This window comes from Aquarana catesbeiana, linkage group LG06, assembly GCF_042186555.1.
Source record: "Aquarana catesbeiana isolate 2022-GZ linkage group LG06, ASM4218655v1, whole genome shotgun sequence".
Classification (NCBI taxonomy): Eukaryota; Metazoa; Chordata; class Amphibia; order Anura; family Ranidae; genus Aquarana; species Aquarana catesbeiana.
This window is the reverse complement of record NC_133329.1, coordinates 108,388,090-108,406,026: the sequence shown is the minus strand read 5'-3', so window position 1 is coordinate 108,406,026 and position 17,937 is coordinate 108,388,090. Positions and strand designations below refer to the sequence as shown.

Sequence of the window (17,937 nt, the reverse complement as noted above, 5' to 3'; positions counted from 1 at the left end):
ACATACAGAAATCTCATAAAGTCATTTTTCTGAGTGGACATTTGTACACACATTGCACAGTTGTCACCAACAGGAACTCGCTCTGTAAAGTGCCATGCATCCATTACTGGCATTACTTTTGATACACACTGCTTTAGCAAATCAGTCAAACCAAGTTCTGATCATCCCCCTTCGGCAATGATCATGTAATCCAGGCGTCTCCAAACGTATTAAACAAAGGTCCAGTTTATTGTTGTCCAGGCTTTAGGAGGCTGAGTAGAAAATGGCCTGGCATCAGTGGGCGTAAACACTGTCCCATCATTGGTTTTAGCAGGAGGAATAGTGCCCCGTGGTTGATATCAATGAGAGGAAGAGTGTCCCATCAATTGTGTCAGTGGGAGGAATGGTGCCCCAATCATTGGTCTTCCTAGGAGGAATAGTGCCCTATTGATGATGTCAATTGGAGAAGCATGCCCCATTGATGGTATCAGTGGGAGGAATGTTGCCTTATCATTGATGTCAGTTGCAGGAATAGTATGTCCCAAGGGCCAGAGAGAAGCAAGCAAAGGGCCGCATCTGGCACCCAGGCCGCAGTTTGGAGAACCCTGATGTAGTAAAATGCAAAAAAAAAAAAAACACACTCATATTGAAGCCAACAATGTAACACATTCTCAAGTTTATTTAGTAATTTCATGGACATTGTGCTCCAAATAATGGCTTTACTTTTAAATGCCAAAATAATATATGTAAAGTTTAACCCCAAGCAAAAAAAAAAAAAAAAAAATGTGCCCATGCTGTCGGGTTGTGCCTGCACTGCACAGGTCAACTGCCCATTTTGTCTAGAGGTGAGCTCCATGGTCAAGCGGTGGACTGTTCCTGGTCTATGGAGCCTGTCCTGTGCATGATGACATCAGGAACAATCCACTATTCAAGACCACTGGAGCATGGGGGTACCGGACCAGTCTTGCCCTGGGAGGATCGGGGAATCAGGTAAGTATATCTCCGCTCTCCTCTCAATGTGAAGAAGACGAGCAGTTAACCCATGCAGTATGGACACAGCCTCACTGCATGGAAAAAAAAATTCCCCAGAGTTGAGCTTTAATTCTTCTAAACTTTGCTAACAAACCATGTCTGCCATTTTCTCATTCACTAGCACAAATATTAAAGAAAAGAGTTTAAAAATGAAAAGGCACTTGATGTCGTTGGCTATACAAGTGCTTTTGGCTGAAACTCATTCTTCAGCAGTAAATTAAGGGAGAACTGTAGTCTCACCGTATGAAATTGCAGGGTTTGAAATGTCCATGCATACCTACACAACAGTTTCCTGAGATTATGCAGGCATAGCAGCAGGACCGAGGACTTACAGCCACATGGTCTATAAGATTATATGTACATTTAATTTAATTTTATGCATGTTTGTGACCACTTAAAGCCTTCTAAGAATGCCATTTGCTACTGCCATCTTGGATGTAATGTCAGCAGCCCAAGATGATGCAGAGCTGTCACTCAACTGACATACTATACAAGCATAAGTTTTCCCTTACAGCTTTGAGTTTGCATTAAAAAAGGTGTTTCTTTAGCTCTTCTTTAAATAAAAGAAAGAGATGAGGAGCACACTGGTGTAGGCCATCCAGGGACCGATAACAGCAACAGTATGTCCCCATGAGGTCATTTACTACAAGAAATTGAAAAAGAATGGCTCCTGGGATGACTGGAAAATGAATCCTTCTTGGTTAGGAGCTGCCTGTGGAAGGTCCTGCCCAGTGTCTCTATTGGACTGGTGTGCGCTCTTCCGGAAAACTTTGCTGCTCTTCCGTCTCGATGTTTCTGACACTTCAGTTACCCGTGCAGATTTAGCAGCTGCAAATTACAAGACAAGAAGAGAAACTAAACTGGAAGTCCAAGTAGATGTAAAAAATCTTTTAGATTAGTCAAGTATCTATTAACGTGGATGGAGGAGTCTCAACCACTGGTCATTGTATGCAGCAGCCCCAGCATCCATGGCTGCCTGATTAACCAAATAATGACTGCATCTGATGGGATGGAGTCACTGTTCAGTTGAGAATTTTCCAAAAGGCTCAGAAAGTTTTTGAATCGACTATTGTTAAGCCGGGTGGCACCGATAGGACCACTCTTGGCCAAAATTGTGGCAGATTCAGTAGGAATCAGACAAAATTTGATGTGTGTATGGCTAGCTTTGGGCAGGCCATACATTATGCAATTTTCTTTCCTTCAACCACGGATTAAAGAAAAATGCTTGACTCCCTCTCCAATACAGTCACTGTTGATAGGGGAATCCCTCCGACAGAGCTATTGTATTCTGACAGTGGGAGGTTTCCCCACCATCAGAATACAATTATAACTGCTGGCGGCCATTGCTGCTGGCAGTGATCAAACAAAAAAGAACTTGGACAGGCTGGTTATACTAAAGTTGATTAATCAAATTCAGTTCAACTAACTTGCCCATAGATAGATCGAAATTTGTTGGATTCCTGCTGAACTTCGATCAGTCTGTGGCTGGCTTTAGTCTAGTGCAGGGTTTCTCAACTTTTTTCAGTCCGGGCACCTTTTGAAAGTATGCAAAATCTCAAAAGCACCACAAAATGGGATCTTCCGTCACAGCAAAAACCCTCCTATCACATCAGAATCCCTAGTCCCCCTCACCCCCTCCTCTTCAGTCCCTCTACCTTCACATCAGAGTCCTCAGCTTCCCCCCTTCAGTCGATCTCCACTTTTACAAAGCTTTCAAGTCCTGAGCTCCCCTCCCTTTACATTAAAGTCTTGAAGCCCCCCTTACATTAAAGTCCTCAGTCCCCTCCTCCCCTTTTCACATCAGACTCCTCAATTTCACCCCTCCCATTTCTTCAGAATCCTCAGTGTGCCCCCATCTTTTCACATTAAAGTCCTCTAATATGGAAGCACAGCTGCAGCCATGAGCTTATTGTCATTTTATTTTAGCCGACAATTGGCTGTTCAGTGAAAGTGACACAGGTGGTTCTACAGCCAACCAATCACTTTTGCATTGCACTGTCTAATTTGGCAACTAAGTGGCAAATGAGGTTTAATGTTGATAAATGTAACATTATGCACTTGGGGGCTAAGAATATGCATGCATCATACATACTAGGGGGAGTACAACTGGGGGAATCAATGGTGGAGAAGGATCTGGGGGTTTTGATAGATCATAAGCTCAATAATAGCATACAATGCCAAGCTGCGGTTTCTAAAGCGAGCAAAGTCCTTTTTTGTATTGAGAGGTATGGACTCCAGAGAGCGAGCTATCATTAAGCCCCTGTACAAATCATTATTAAGACCACCTCTGGAATATGCAGTTCAGTTTTGGGCAGCAGTTCTCAAAAAGGATATCGGGGAACTGGAGAAAATGCAGAGAAGGGCAACCAAACTGATAAGAGGCATGGAGGAGTTCAGCTATGAGGAAAGATTAGAGGAACTGAATTCTCTCTTGAGAAGGAGATTAAGGGGGGATATGATCAACATGTACAAACACATAAGTGGTCCATATAGTGAACTTGGTGTTGAGTTATTCACTTTAAGATCATCACAGAGGACAAGGGGGCACTCTTTACGTCTAGAGGAAAAAAGATTTCATCTCCAAATATGGAAAAGGTTTCTTCACTGTAAGAGCTGTGATAATGTGGAATAGACGCCCTCCAGAGGTGGTTCTGGCCAGCTCAGTAGATAGCTTTAAAAAAAGGCCTGGATTCTTTCCTAAATGTACATAATATAACTGGGTACTAAATCAGGAAGGAATTTTTAACTCTGCTGTAGCAAGTTGGAGCATGCTTTTCTGGGGTTTTTCGCCTTCCTCTGGATCAACTGTGGGTGAAGGATTGTGTATTTGGGATTGTACGATTTTTTTGTTTTTTGTTGAACTAGATGGACATGTGTCTTTTTTCAACCTGACCAACTATGTAACTTTTAGGCTGGGTTCGCCCGCAACCAATTTGCATAGCAGGAGATTGTGACCGGCTCTCTATGGAGCCGGTTCACACATCTTCGCAGCGGCTCCGGTGCGAAATGCACAGGAGCCCTGTGCGTCTTTTGGTCTGTTTCAGGTCCGAATTCAGCCAAAAATTCTGGCTGAAATCAGACCTGAAACGGTGAATGGAGACAGAACGGACTCCTGCTGTGAGCCGCTGCGTTCTCCAGTGTGAACCCAGCCCTACAGTGGTGAGATGGGCTAACCCCTCTATAATGTTTGGAGTAATTGTCTAGCAAACAATACTGATTTTAATGTGTGTGTGTGTGTGTGTGTGTGAAAAACATAAAAATGGCTCTAGACGCAAAGTTGTTACATTTTTTTTATTTTGCCCGGTTAGAAGTGTAATTTAAAATCCATTTATACTGTCAAGGCAAAAGACAGAATTAAATTGGTCTTGCTATCAAAGACTCTTACATAAGCAGCTCATAAACAAAGCAAATTTTGGCTGGTTCCTGATGAACCGCCTGAAATTTGAATGGGGTAGTCCTGTTGGAACTCTCCTGTCCAATATGCTTAGATCTAGGAATTGAAGGAGTCAGATGAAAAATTTTAGCTGAACAGTGGCTGCGTCCAGTTCTGCTATTCTGACAGCTGCGGTGCTGGCTTTCAGAACACAATATCTGTCAGGGAAGATTCTTCCATCCATAGAGACTGGCTATCCTTACATGCCAATCTGTAGTTTGATTCACCAGGTTATTTATCAGTGATAATCTTTTTTTTTTTATCTCTAATGAGAGACTTATTTAGGCTGCCAATGCTGACCTTCTGAAAATACTTGCTGCCTGGCTTAGTCGATGACCTGGAACATGTACTATATGTACATCAGGAAAGCCAGAACTTCTACTCTGCCTACTTGTTTCAGGTCAATAATCAAAAATTAATAAAACATAAGTATCAATATGAAGGCCAGGCAACCTGCATTTTCACAGGTTAGTCATTGTTTCATAGAGGTTTTCTACTCTCAACACAAGATGGAACAAGTTCAAAATTTTTTTACTCAAGTGTGGTGCATTAAAAGTTTTAATCAAATACATACAATCAACAGTGCTGTCAGAGCATAAAAGTAAACCAATCAGACTTCTGCTCTATACACCCTCTCCAGTTTTCATAAGTCACCTCAGTGGGTTACTCACCTGCCTGCATCAGTTTTAGCTGCTTCTGTTTCTCTTCTTCCATCTTTTGTCGATAATCGCCAAACATTGTGCGCATCACTTGCCGTTTCTTAACCAATGCCACTTTCTCGCTACGCAGTGTTTTGATAGCACGCATTGCTTCTTCCACTATACAAGAGAAACGCAGGATCAAAAACGATTCTTCATAACAAAAGACAAAGACAGGCAGATGCAGCTGTACTTTTGAGGCACAAGAAGACCATGACAAGTTAGTTCCAGTCTCCTATGAAAAAAACTAAAAAATTTCAGCCACAGAAGACTGGGCAAGCAGTGTGAGACCTGTCACGTGTCCCAGAAGACTGCAGGGGAGGGAGGAGAACGTTCGCTTCCGATCACCTAGGCCAGTGTGCCAGCGGTGTGCCGCGGCATTCTGGGGTGCCGCCAGAGGTCCCCAGGTGTGCCGCAGGATCATGGGAGTGAAGGGGTGTCAGATGAGCTCGATCTACCTGATAGCCTGCTGAACTGTACGTGGGCACTGTGAGAAGCTCCGTCAGCCTCAGCAAAGTAAAAGGGGGAGAGAGTGAGCTGTGCTCTCTGCTTCCCCCTACAGTGCAGTACCTGGCTATGTGAGGAAAGGTACTGTACTAGAACTCTTTAAAAGGGCTTTATACATGTCTCTGTGTGTACATGTGTCTACGTACATGCGTGTGTACATGTTTCTGTGTATACACGTGTCTGTGTATGTACATATGTGTCTGTATCCGTGTGTGCATGTGTGTGTACATATGTGTCTGTATCCGTGTGTACATGTGTAGATTATATATATATATATATATATATATATATATATATATATAAACTTTTAATCCCCCCCCCCCTATTCCTGTGCCATCAGAACAGCTTTTTTGGGGCTTGTTTGTGATAGCAGCAAGGATTGCTGCTCCTCTGAAAAGCAATCCATGCTCAGATCGCTTTTCAGAGGCGTATGGACAGTGGAAAAGGGGCAATATGTTTCCTCCTCACAACCTGTTTTAAGCCCGTAAATGCAGAATCCCCACACCACAACTGTGCAATGCACACAGTTGCAGGGTGGTTGCAGTGCAGCCCCATTCACCCTGGGTATACCTCCAACTGCAGCCACAGCTGCTGCCTCTGCAGCTAAAGCGGGAGCAGTTGGGGGTGGTAAAAACAGCTCAACCATGTGGTTTTACCACCCCTCCAACCTGATATGTGAACAAGCCCTTGGTTCACATCTGTGTGGATGCGTGCTGGGTGTAGGGCAGTCCATTAATTTCAATGGGCTTCCCTACCCCCAGAAATGCAGTGAAAGAAGTCCCTGACCCTTTTCTTAAAATTGCCCTGCACCAAAAGCACCCCATGTTTGCCAATGTGTAGCGTACCATTAAGAATTAATGGCACCCCTAAAAAGCAGAGCATTTGTCTGTGTGTCAGGAACCAGCGCGATTTTGCACACAGTAACGTAAACCAAGCCTTGGACAGGGGTACCTCAGGACTGAAAATACGTTTGAAGGGCGCCCCGACTGGAAAAAGGTTGAGAAACACTGACCTAGGCGGTCGGAGCAGAAATCTGTCAAAATCGGGTACAGACTCCTCAAAAGTGCCAATTCTTCAAGAGGAGCGGGGGACGAGTCCTTAAAGCAGAACTTCCTGCATTGGGTGGAGCTCTAGTTTTAATGCTTCTACTGGAGATTTGCATTTTTTCTCTTGTTTGTAGAAGTAGCTCAATGTTACCCTAAGTGTCCCCGCACATTAGGGCGTTTAAAAGGCATAAAAAAAAAAAAATATATCACAAGTGCATGTGGGAAAAGTTTTCAGGCAGAAAAAGGGTAAAATGCTTATAAACGTGCCTAACGTGGCATTTAGGAGCGTTTGACATTTTCAAGTTTACATTAATTATAACGAAGAATGAGCAGGGGGGGATGTTTTAGAAAAACACACTTATAAAAGCAAATGCCCATAAGCTCCCCTAAACTCTTGTGCTACTATAAAGCATCGGTTATGCTGCTTTTTCTTCCAAAGGTTCTGGCATTTTTTTTTTTTGCTCCTAGTGTGTATGGACCCATAGGGATGAGTGGAGCAATTCAATTAAAATCAATTTTGATAAATTTTGCCAAAGCAGATACTCCTAATTTCACTCATTGAGCTGGTTTGGTAAAATTTGTGGGAAAACAAATACCAATATTTTCTTTATGCAGGGCAGGGGTGTCCAAACTTTTTTCAAAGAGGGCCAGATTTGATGAAGTGAACATGCATGAGGGCTGACCATTTTGCCTGACATTCTTTGAACCATTAAAATGAAATGCAAATTAACTAATACACTGCCCAACAAGAATTCTCTTGCTTTTGTGGCTGCGTGTGGTGAAGAGTCTAAGCATGAGCTTGGGCATGTTATTTGGATATACGGTATTTATCTGCGTATGGCATGCACCTTCACTTTAAGAGGGAAGTTTCAGGAAAAAAAACTTAAATTTTAAATAAAGAACTGTGAAGCAAAATAAGGGTCCTCCTCACCATTGCCATGATTGCAGCCTCACAAGTGCCATGAATGCAGCCTCACCATTGCCCTGATTGCAGCCTCACCAGTGCCATCAGTGCAGCCTGATCCAAGCCCATTTGCAGCCTCGGAGCCTTACTCGGCAGCCTCTTTAGTACAAAGTTCTGCCTCCTGATAGACAGAACAGTCGTCCATGGCCAGCCCTGGAGACAGGACTTATGAATCGTTGGGGGCCACAAAAGAGATTATATATATATATATATATATATATATATATATATACACATACATACATACATACATACACACAGTATATAAAAATCTCCAAATTACCAGTGGGGCCATATTAAACCGGTTCATGGGCCGCAATTGGCCTGCGGGCCAGACTCTGGACATGCCTGATGTAGAGGGTGTGGTTTTTGGAGTATATTTAATTTTGTGTTCTTTTTATATGATTTTCTCCCTATTCTTGTGGATTAGATTTTTTTTTTTTAATACTGTCGCTTTACATTTTACTGTTCTTACAGTTTTTTATTACATTGTAAAATAATCAGGCTGATAAGAGTTTGTCTTCTAGCACAAAAAATTATAGTCGAATGGCGTTTCTCTACCCATCAGAAGCAATTTAAAGATAATTTCACCTTTAAAAACTACTGAAAAACCTGTCTCACCGTCACTGATCAAATTGATTTTGCTAAAATATTGAAATTCCATTAAAAGAGAAGTTTGGGATTTAAAAAAAAACAAACAATTATGCTCACCTAGAAAAAAAAACATGTAAACGAATATGTTTTACTTGGAGTTTTTTTGTGATTAGTATGATACGATGCAAAACAATAGAGAAAAAAAGTATAGTAAAACAAAGCAAAGGAATTCTAAATAAACTTGAGCCATTAAACCAGTGGTTGTCAACTTATGAGCTGCCTCAAATGCAGCCTCTGACATCAAATCACATCATCAAATGGCTGCATGTAATGTTCAATATATGTAATTCTTGAGAGGACTGTCAGAGATCTAATAGAGGAAATGATGGTCAGAAAGTGTGGACATGCTACATTTTTGGCTGGGGATATGCTGCAGAAGATAACAGAACTGGGAACAGGTTACATGAAGCGAATACAGATCAATGGTATTACCCTAATCAATGTATTATAAATATATGCATGTTATAGATGAGATTTTCCCAAGATATTGGCAAGCTACATTAGATGACAATTGTGATGCATATCATATTACCAACAATTAGTTCTAATGAGTGCTATACAAACTCAATAAGGAAGCTTGGCAAGTAGGACAGGCTTCTATGTACACTTAATGTGGTTAATGAATGTGGTTTATTATCTTTTTTTCTATATGGGTGACCTCCTTAGGAGTTCCTCTATCACACTTTATTTTTGTTAATCTGGTTTGTTGGTTAGCAAAGTATACATAGATTCGGGGGGAGATGTACGTAAACCAAAAAAGTCCCTTTTTCTAGGCATTAAACTATATACCTTTTCAGCCCAGTGCATCATGCAGCAAGGTCAAAGTGGAACTACACTTCTTCCGAGCACCACAAACCAAAAATGCATTTTTGTTCATTTTTTATATTCAAAGCAAACTCGCCCATCATCCATGTCTCAATGCTTTATTTTGTTGAGAAATCACTTTGAAAAATGCCCCCCCTAGCATTTCTGGTTGTGGCCATCTTGAGTAAGGGCAGATGATTAATTTAGTTTACTTACTTTACATCCTGGAACCTACCACCACCCGATTTTGCACTCTCCAGTTTTAGTACATTAACCCCATAGAGTCCTCCATCATTAGACTAACACTGCTGGTTAACCTCACTACTGCTGCATTCACTACTGGGTTCCCATCAAAGGTGGCCACATCTGAGTCTCTTTCAACAAGGAGGGCTTTATCTGGTGGTTCTGGAGCACTGGCTTCTTGTTTGTCTTCTTCTGTTCTTCCTTTATAATAAAATGTACTAGGTGTGTCTAAAAAGTTTGGTGAATGGTATTCGAACACAAACAAAATAGAAGATGCAAACAAATTACCTTTATTGGCCTTCAAAATAATCAATATTCTTCAAAACACACTTTTAGAAATGTTCATACAGCTTCTGGAAACTGTCAAAGACCTCTTTATTAAATCAATTCCAGAACCTCTGTCACACATTCTTGGATTGTCGCCACGTCTGCAAAATGTGCGCCTTTTATGATTCCCTTCAAGCAGGGAAACAGAAAGAAGTCTGCAGGCACCAGATCAGGGGAGTACGGTGGATGATCGAGAACAGGTATGCGGCGCTGAGCCAAGAATTGGTGCACACGGATCGCACAGTGCGCAAGCGTGTTCTTGTGCAGCAACATCCACTTCCAGTCCTGTGCAACTCTGGCCAAAAAAGAACTTCCTCATAGAATGCTCACGGTTTGAACCGCAGGAACAAATTCCTTATGGATGATGCCATCGTTGTCAAAAGTGATCAACATTGTCTTGACCAAAATAAATAAAAAACCTTGCGAGCCACATACGGGTAAATGCCTTATAAAAATAAAATCAATCATAGGCCAACATCAGCAGCAAACACTAAATCACGTTCCATAATCGTGTAAGTGAGACATAAAAACAAAGATGTGTCTGCGCTAGATGATAAATAATATTACTAAAAACTAATAATATCGAAAAATATATATAAACATACAATAGTAAGTGCTAAGTGCAAAAGTGAACATACATATACATCTATGTGCTGCAATAAACTACTGATAGATCAGAAATAACTGATGGTGCATATATCCACAGTGCAAAGTGCTATATTAAACACACAAAATGAGTGCCCAATCAGAAGAAAAACAATGACATTCCTCATATAAGTGTTTGAGGTTCAACCAGTGTAAATCCAAAACTGCATAAAGTGCTCAAAATAGTGTCCATAATCAGTGAAGCTCATCCATCATGTTCTTCAAAAGTGTAGCACCATAAAACATGCCTTAGTGCCCTCCAGTGATCCCCATAAGCATAAGCGCTCACCTTCCAGCGTGTGACACAGTGTTTAAACTATGTCAAAAAGCGCTTTGGAGCCACTCCTGTGCTCAAATGGAATCAGCTGTGTGGACCTCCAATGCTCCCAATCATGATTTTATGTAAGAAAAAAGAGACTCCATAGCGCAATACAGTTTAACAATAAAGAATATTTATTAAAATGTAAATGGGACTCACCCCTTGCAGGGGTACTCACATGCTACAGGTGCGTCAGTGCACCCTTCTATATAAGCATAGATCAGCCGATCGTAACGGTATGGCGTGCGGTGCCATACCGTTACGATCACACACCGCACCGCACGCCATACCGTTACGATCGGCTGATCTATGCTTATATAGAAGGGTGCACTGACGCACCTGTAGCATGTGAGTACCCCTGCAAGGGGTGAGTCCCATTTACATTTTAATAAATATTCTTTATTGTTAAACTGTATTGCGCTATGGAGTCTCTTTTTTCTTACATAAAATCATGATTGGGAGCATTGGAGGTCCACACAGCTGATTCCATTTGAGCACAGGATGGCTCCAAAGCGCTTTTTGACATAGTTTAAACACTGTGTCACACGCTGGAAGGTGAGCGCTTATGCTTATGGGGATCACTGGAGGGCACTAAGGCATGTTTTATGGTGCTACACTTTTGAAGAACATGATGGATGAGCTTCACTGATTATGGACACTATTTTGAGCACTTTATGCAGTTTTGGATTTACACTGGTTGAACCTCAAACACTTATATGAGGAATGTCATTGTTTTTCTTCTGATTGGGCACTCATTTTGTGTGTTTAATATAGCACTTTGCACTGTGGATATATGCACCATCAGTTATTTCTGATCTATCAGTAGTTTATTGCAGCACATAGATGTATATGTATGTTCACTTTTGCACTTAACATTGTCTTGACCTTGGAGATTTGCAGGTGACTCTTTTTGTGTCGCGGGAATGACGGTGAACACCATTCCACCAACTGCTGCTTGGATTCCAGATTGAACTGATAGCATCAGGTCTCATCCCCTGTGACGATGGTTTACAGAAAGGATGGATCCTGGTCACACATGGTAATCTCCAGAGGTTTCTATGCGTTTTGCTTTCTGTTCGTCTGTCAGCTTGTGCGGCACAAACCGGGAACAGATCTTCCGCTTACCCAAATCCAAAGCTCCATTACACTGTGAACTTACCTCTTACACTGACTACTTTCGACTGCCTGCAGCGGGTTTACCCTGACGGTCACATGTACTCCTCTGTATGTGGCATTTTTTTTACGTGTTTCTGGATAGCCATATGCATGTGCGTGCACCTGGCCCATGTTGCCGGACCTTTCACTGAACTTTTTAGAAACTCCTCGTACTTCCTCCATTAGAAAAAATACTGTGCAATTTTTCCACATAGGAATAGCAATTCAGGGATTGTTGGGGGCATCTTCTGGCTCTTCCAAATGAATAGCTTGCTTGACCACAAAATATAGAGCTCTGAGGGTGAAGTTAAAGTCTGAATATAACATAAATCGGTCTACATCTTCTCTTCCTCACCATCAGAAAGTTCTCCTTCCACTGAAATTTGCGAGGTGGAGGGGGGAGGGGATTGTAACAAAGGGGATGAGGCTTGGTTTTCTAACAAGGTTGCTTGGTTATGGAGGGATCTCCATGTGGCCCACCTAAGTAGGAAGAGAACTCTGCCAGGGACCTCATAACAATCATAAGACAGATCATCCTCCATGCTTTCAGCCCTGTTGTCCCTTGGTTACCTGCATCAAACAGTATTTTCAAACACAGTATTTTCAGACTCTTGTCCAGCAGTAATCCTTCTGAGGGAGTAAAAAGAAGGCAGTAGAACTGTAGTAGCAATTCTCTTGAACAGGATCTGGGAGTGCTCATTTAACAGTGGAATCTCTGTAACTTGGAAGACGACCTTCCATGTTTTGGATAGGATCTTTGGCTCATTTCCCACGATGAGCTCCTGTTAGTTGGGCGTGCTGGACTAAAAAACAGAGATCCCAGTTAGCACCTGAATGCCCCCTTTTAACATCAAACTTTTTCCCTGGGAGATGACCCCCTTACCTATACAAACCATGCAGATCTTTGTCGTCTGGTGATTGCATGCTGCAGAGCAGCTGCAACAAAATTATGCTGCCATTAGTACTATGTTAGTCTCCATCGTGTAGCCTCAGAGGAAAAGACGATTTACATGTAGGATCCTTGTCAGAATTTAGTCCGAAATACAGAGCTGCAGCTACAGGCATGCTGTGTATGCCAACCACCAGCTTTTAAAAAAAGTCTTGGGCTCTGCCCAATGGGAGTTATCGATGGCGATAAAAATGTGAAAAAGATTTAAACTCTTCACCACTCTATCCAAAACTAGAAAAAATATTTTGGCTTAAGTTAGATTTCAAAGTATATCCTCCATCAACTTATTGTGACACACAGAGTATATATCAAGGCTGCCTTAATCAGTACAAAAAGGGATATTCTTACCTTGTTTAGATGTTGACTTCTGTCTCTGTAGTCCTATTTCCAGCTGTTCCACACACCAGTCCAACTCCCTTTGCAAGTCACTGGCTCCCAACTGTGACATGAGAGGTAACAGGTTACTTTGTAAAATAAATATGTACACATTTGCATTTAATCTGGTTGTAATTTTACATCATGAATCTCAAGGTAATATTATTACAGCATTAATGAACGACTAGCTAGTCACGATGATGTTGTTGCTCATAGCAACCAACCACAATTAAACTTTTACTCACTGAGAAATATGAGAGTTCTGGCTGGCACTGCCTTTGAGTGTTAGGAATCTATGCATTTCAAGCTAAGACCTTCACTCAACAGTGAAAGTGCTGCATATTAAACTACCTATTCCCATCCCTAATACTTTTGACATTACTATACAGGATTTTTAAAGCACCAACAGTTTGCACAGCGCTTTACAACATTAGCGCAGGCAGTCCAGTTACAATTCAATACAGGAGGAATCTAGACCAGCAGTTTACCCGGACGTTCACCCTGTTCAAAGATCTTTTGTTCACTAAAAAGTAACTTGTGCCTAGCTCGCTCCTGGCACAACTGATCAACCACCCTAGTTTGGAGTTTCAATTGTGCCAGTGTAGCAGGTGATGGCGATGACACGTATTGTTCTTCCAGCTCAGTCAGCTGAGCAGTAGCTTGAACATAGACGGATTTAGAATTTCTTCTAAACCTGGAAATGTATTCGGTGAGAAACATTTGGGCATGTTTTTTAAACGCTTCCCAGACTGTCAGTGGTGAGGACGTATCATCATTATTGTCAAAAAAGAATTTCCATTCCATGGCCAGTCTGTCAGTATCAGGGAGATCAGTTACCCAGAAAGGGTTTAATCTCCAGTTTAATATGGGGGGGGGGGTGTTGTTGTGGGGTGTCAGCTCAACCCAATAGGGGGAATGATCCGATAGTAGTCGGGAGACAAACCTAGCAGTTTGCATCTTGGGGATTAAGATACATGAGAACCAAATAAAATCTATCCAGGACATGGTAGAGCGGGAGTTAGAGAAACAAGAATAGGCCTGTCGATTAGGATGTAGGTGCCGCCAGGTATCCACCAGATTAAAGCTCGCCATCAGACGACTGAACTTGGTGTCCCAATCCAGCAGAGGTGTCTGCGATCCCAGGCCCATTCGATCCAGACAAGGATTAGCCACCATATTAAAATCCCCCAACCATATAGTCGATAGAGAGGGATGTTTGGCCATAAAAGAGAATCCCTCACTAAGAATGGTGGAGTTATATGGTGGAGGAACATACCAAGCCAAAATTAATAATAATAGGTTACTTGCTATCTTAGCGTGTAGGAAAACATAGCTACCGTGGGGGTCCAACACCACCGTCTGGAGTTCAAAGGACGCTGACTTGGCTACAAGCACTGAGACGCCCCTGGAATCTACAGTATGAGTGGCATGGAAATCCCATCCAATCCAGGGGCGCCGCAGTGCCCACTGCAAGGATCCCTGTACATAAGTCTCCACTAAGACTATTATATCCGCCCACTGGTCTTTAAGAAAGGACAGAGCTGCAGTGTGTTTCAGTTTGTCTCGTAAGCATCAGACATTCCATGTTAGAAATTTCAAACTAGCCGTGGAAAAAACCATAAAACAAAGTAAAAGGCCTAATGGTCATAGAAACCCTTGCATCCAACAGTAATAATAGAACACACATAAGAGCATACCATATAACCAACATATGAGTAGATCGCAAAATACTTATGGTCTGACAAAGTATAATCACAGAAATGACTCACCAGAAAAAGAAATAGGAACACCCTAACCCTCCCAGCTCTACACATTTCCCAACTTGTGCAAGCTTTAGTTCCAAGAAAAAAAAAAACAAAACTGAGATTTTGTGGTAAACACCAGTATGGCTCCCAAAATGAATGAGCCACCATCTGGGGCAACAGACTTAAAACAGAGAAATTAAAAGAGATTCCTTATACAGTCCTCTGGGGGGGGGGATTCTCTGAAAAGCACTGCATGCAACTGGACTCCGGTGGTACCCCGCCCGTGATCAATAGGGGAGATGGAAAGCTGACTCCAAGTTCACAGGCGGTAATGTAGCATGATGCAGTTCCAGAATTGGTTATATTTCTATCCCGGTTTGCAAGCTGCCCAGCATTAGTAAAAGGAGAGGTGCACTAGCAGGGCAAGGAAACAGTACATGTGCTAGAATAAGTGCTCACAACAGGAGTGCATTGCCCTCTGCAAAACATACAGCCAAAATAAAAGTCAAGGTGGGGTAACAGGCAGGATCTTCTGATTCAAGTGGGAAAGTTGCCAGGCAGAGGCAGTAAATTGGTCTGTAAATTGGCTGAGTTGCCTCTGGACTTCTGCAGAGGAATCTGGAAATGCCAGGATCTGATGGTTATGTAGAGGTATGTTGCTCTTCTCTCTGGCCAAGCGGAGCATAGCGTCACGGTCTTTACACCTGAGGAATTTGGCAATGAAGACCCGCGGTGGCGCTCCTTGAGGTGGCTTTTTGGTAGGCATCCGATGTACACGCTCCACCATAAAGGATTGTGAAAAGGCCTCGTTGGGACAAGCAGATCCTCAAGAAATGTTGCAGGGTTATTACCCTCCATGTCTTCAGCGAGGCCTATGAAACGCAGGTTGTTTCGCCTCATGTGGTTCTCGAGATCATCCTGCTTCTGCTGAAGTTGGGTAATGAGGTGGCTCGCCTGATCTGATGACTCTTGCAGGGGGGAGGGCGTCCTCCACACGGCCCAAACGATGCTCCGATTCCCCCACTCTGTCTCTCAGTTTTGCAGCTGCGTCTGTCGGTCTGCGGGGAAGTGACATGTCGCCACAGAACATCAGGACTTTGGAGGTAGGTTACCGGGCGGATAGCTTGAGTAAACGGGGTCAGGATCGAGTAAAAAGTATCCCGCCCGCGGAGCTCAGCCACATCTCACCACATGCAGCTTCAGGCCACGCCCCCAACGTAAATATATTTTATTGGAATTTTATGTAATAGACCAACACAAAGTTGCACATAACTGCGAAGTGGAAGGAAAATAAAGGGTTTTCAACATTTTTTACAAATAAATACGTGAAAAGTTTGGCGTGCATTTGTATTCAGCCCCATGAGTCAATACTTTGTAGAACCACCTTTCGCTGCAATAACAGCTGCAAGTCTTTTTGGATGTCTCTACCAGCTTTGCACATCTAGAGAATTACATTTTTGCTAATTCTTCTTTGCAAAATAGCTCAAGCTCTGTCAGATTGGATGGAGAGCATCTGTGAACAGCAAAGTCTTGTCACAGATTCTCAAATGGATTTAGGTCTGGACTTTGACTGGGCCATTCTAACATGAATATGCTTTGATCTAAACCATTCCATTGTAGCTCTGGCTGTATGTTTAGGGTTGTTGTCCTGCTGGAAGGTGAACCTCCGCCCCAGGCTCAAGTCTTTTGCCAACTCTAACAGGTTTTCTTCTAAGATTGCCCTGTACTTGGCTCCATCCATCTTCCCATCAAGTCTGATCAGCTTCCCTGTCCCAGAAGAAAAACATCCCCACAACATGATGCTACCACTATGTTACACACACACACACACACACACACGTGGACTCTATTTACTAATTAGGTGACTTCTGAAGGCAATTGGTTCCACTAGATTTTAGTTAGGGGTATCAGAGTAAAGGGGGCTGAATACAAAAGCACGCTACACTTTTCAGGTGTTTGTAAAAAAATTTGAAAACCATTTATCATTTTCCTTCCACTTCACAACACTTTGTGTTGGTTTTTCACATAAAATCACAATAAAATACATACATTTTTGGTTTTAACATGACAAAATGTGGAAAATGTCAAGGGCTATGAATACTTTAAAGGCACTGTAGGTATACAAATAAAAACAAAAAAAAGCATAGGGCAGCTTACGCACTACTGTTTTTGTTACCGTTCATGCTTCTGAAAGTTTATGATGCTTAGGCATACACCCACCAGCAGGAGGGAAGATGCCAGCATACCATGAACCCTGTGAGCACTGGTCTCATCAGCTCAGCATTTTCAAAGAACGAATGGGCGAGCAAGGCTTCTTACACCAATATATAACTGGGGTCATTTTTTTGTTAGCTATATTTCAATTCCTTAATAAATATGCAAGGACCTTTTTAAATAACAACGTCTGTGAATCATCTTACCTGACCATCTTCCCTAGCTGGAGGTGATTTCTCTGTGTCTGCTTTGTGTTCCTCCACCTTCTTTTCTGCCTGGGCACAATTATTCTTTTTCTGAGCCTTTTTCTTCTTCTTTTTCTTTGAAGAGTCAGTTAAACTTTGCAAAGCAGCTTCCAGTGTTAAGTTCTGATTGGCCGATAACCCCGAAGCATCTCCAAAACTAGACACACTTTGCAACGATGCTTCTTGTGACTCTGCTACATTTCTGACCGCCGACAATGAATGATTAGTGCTGGGCTGGTCAGTTGAAGTGTCTGCAGTAGAGGCATGACCTTCACAGTTCGGAGATGAAGATGCTGTATTCTCTGGGATCTGGAAACTGAAGGTGAAGCCAGACCCTTCCTCAGTGCCCAACATGTTGCCTTTACTGTTGACTTCAGTTTGTCTACACATGGCTTGGCTGTCCTCTGTATTTCCTGGCCCAGCTCCTTCATGGTCATCAGTTTGTTCTGGGCAGAAATTGAAGCTAAAACTATTGTCAGATGGTGAGAACCAATGTGTGCTGCTGCTCTGACCGTCCCTTGGGCACTTCCTGTAGGCCACACTGCGAGAATCTGGATGGGTCACTTCTTGAATCTGAACTGGAGGAGGAGATGCTTTGGCACG

At 42.5% G+C, this 17,937-nt stretch overlaps 1 protein-coding gene across 3 annotated transcripts in view; it reads right to left on the bottom strand.

The window, feature by feature from the left end:
* Positions 1 to 640: 640 nt before the first annotated feature.
* Positions 641 to 17,937, bottom strand: part of LG06H8orf33 (linkage group 06 C8orf33 homolog) — a 53,060-nt gene continuing 35,763 nt past the window's right edge. For all 3 annotated transcript variants that reach the window (XM_073636644.1, XM_073636642.1, XM_073636643.1), the window contains 4 exons: positions 17,296 to 17,927; positions 13,104 to 13,194; positions 5,116 to 5,262; positions 641 to 1,839 (listed from right to left, as the gene is read on the bottom strand). In XM_073636644.1, the coding sequence (XP_073492745.1) occupies positions 1,655 to 1,839; positions 5,116 to 5,262; positions 13,104 to 13,194; positions 17,296 to 17,927 (1,055 nt within the window). In that variant the 3' untranslated portion in view covers positions 641 to 1,654. The remainder of the gene's footprint in view (positions 1,840 to 5,115; positions 5,263 to 13,103; positions 13,195 to 17,295; positions 17,928 to 17,937) is intronic.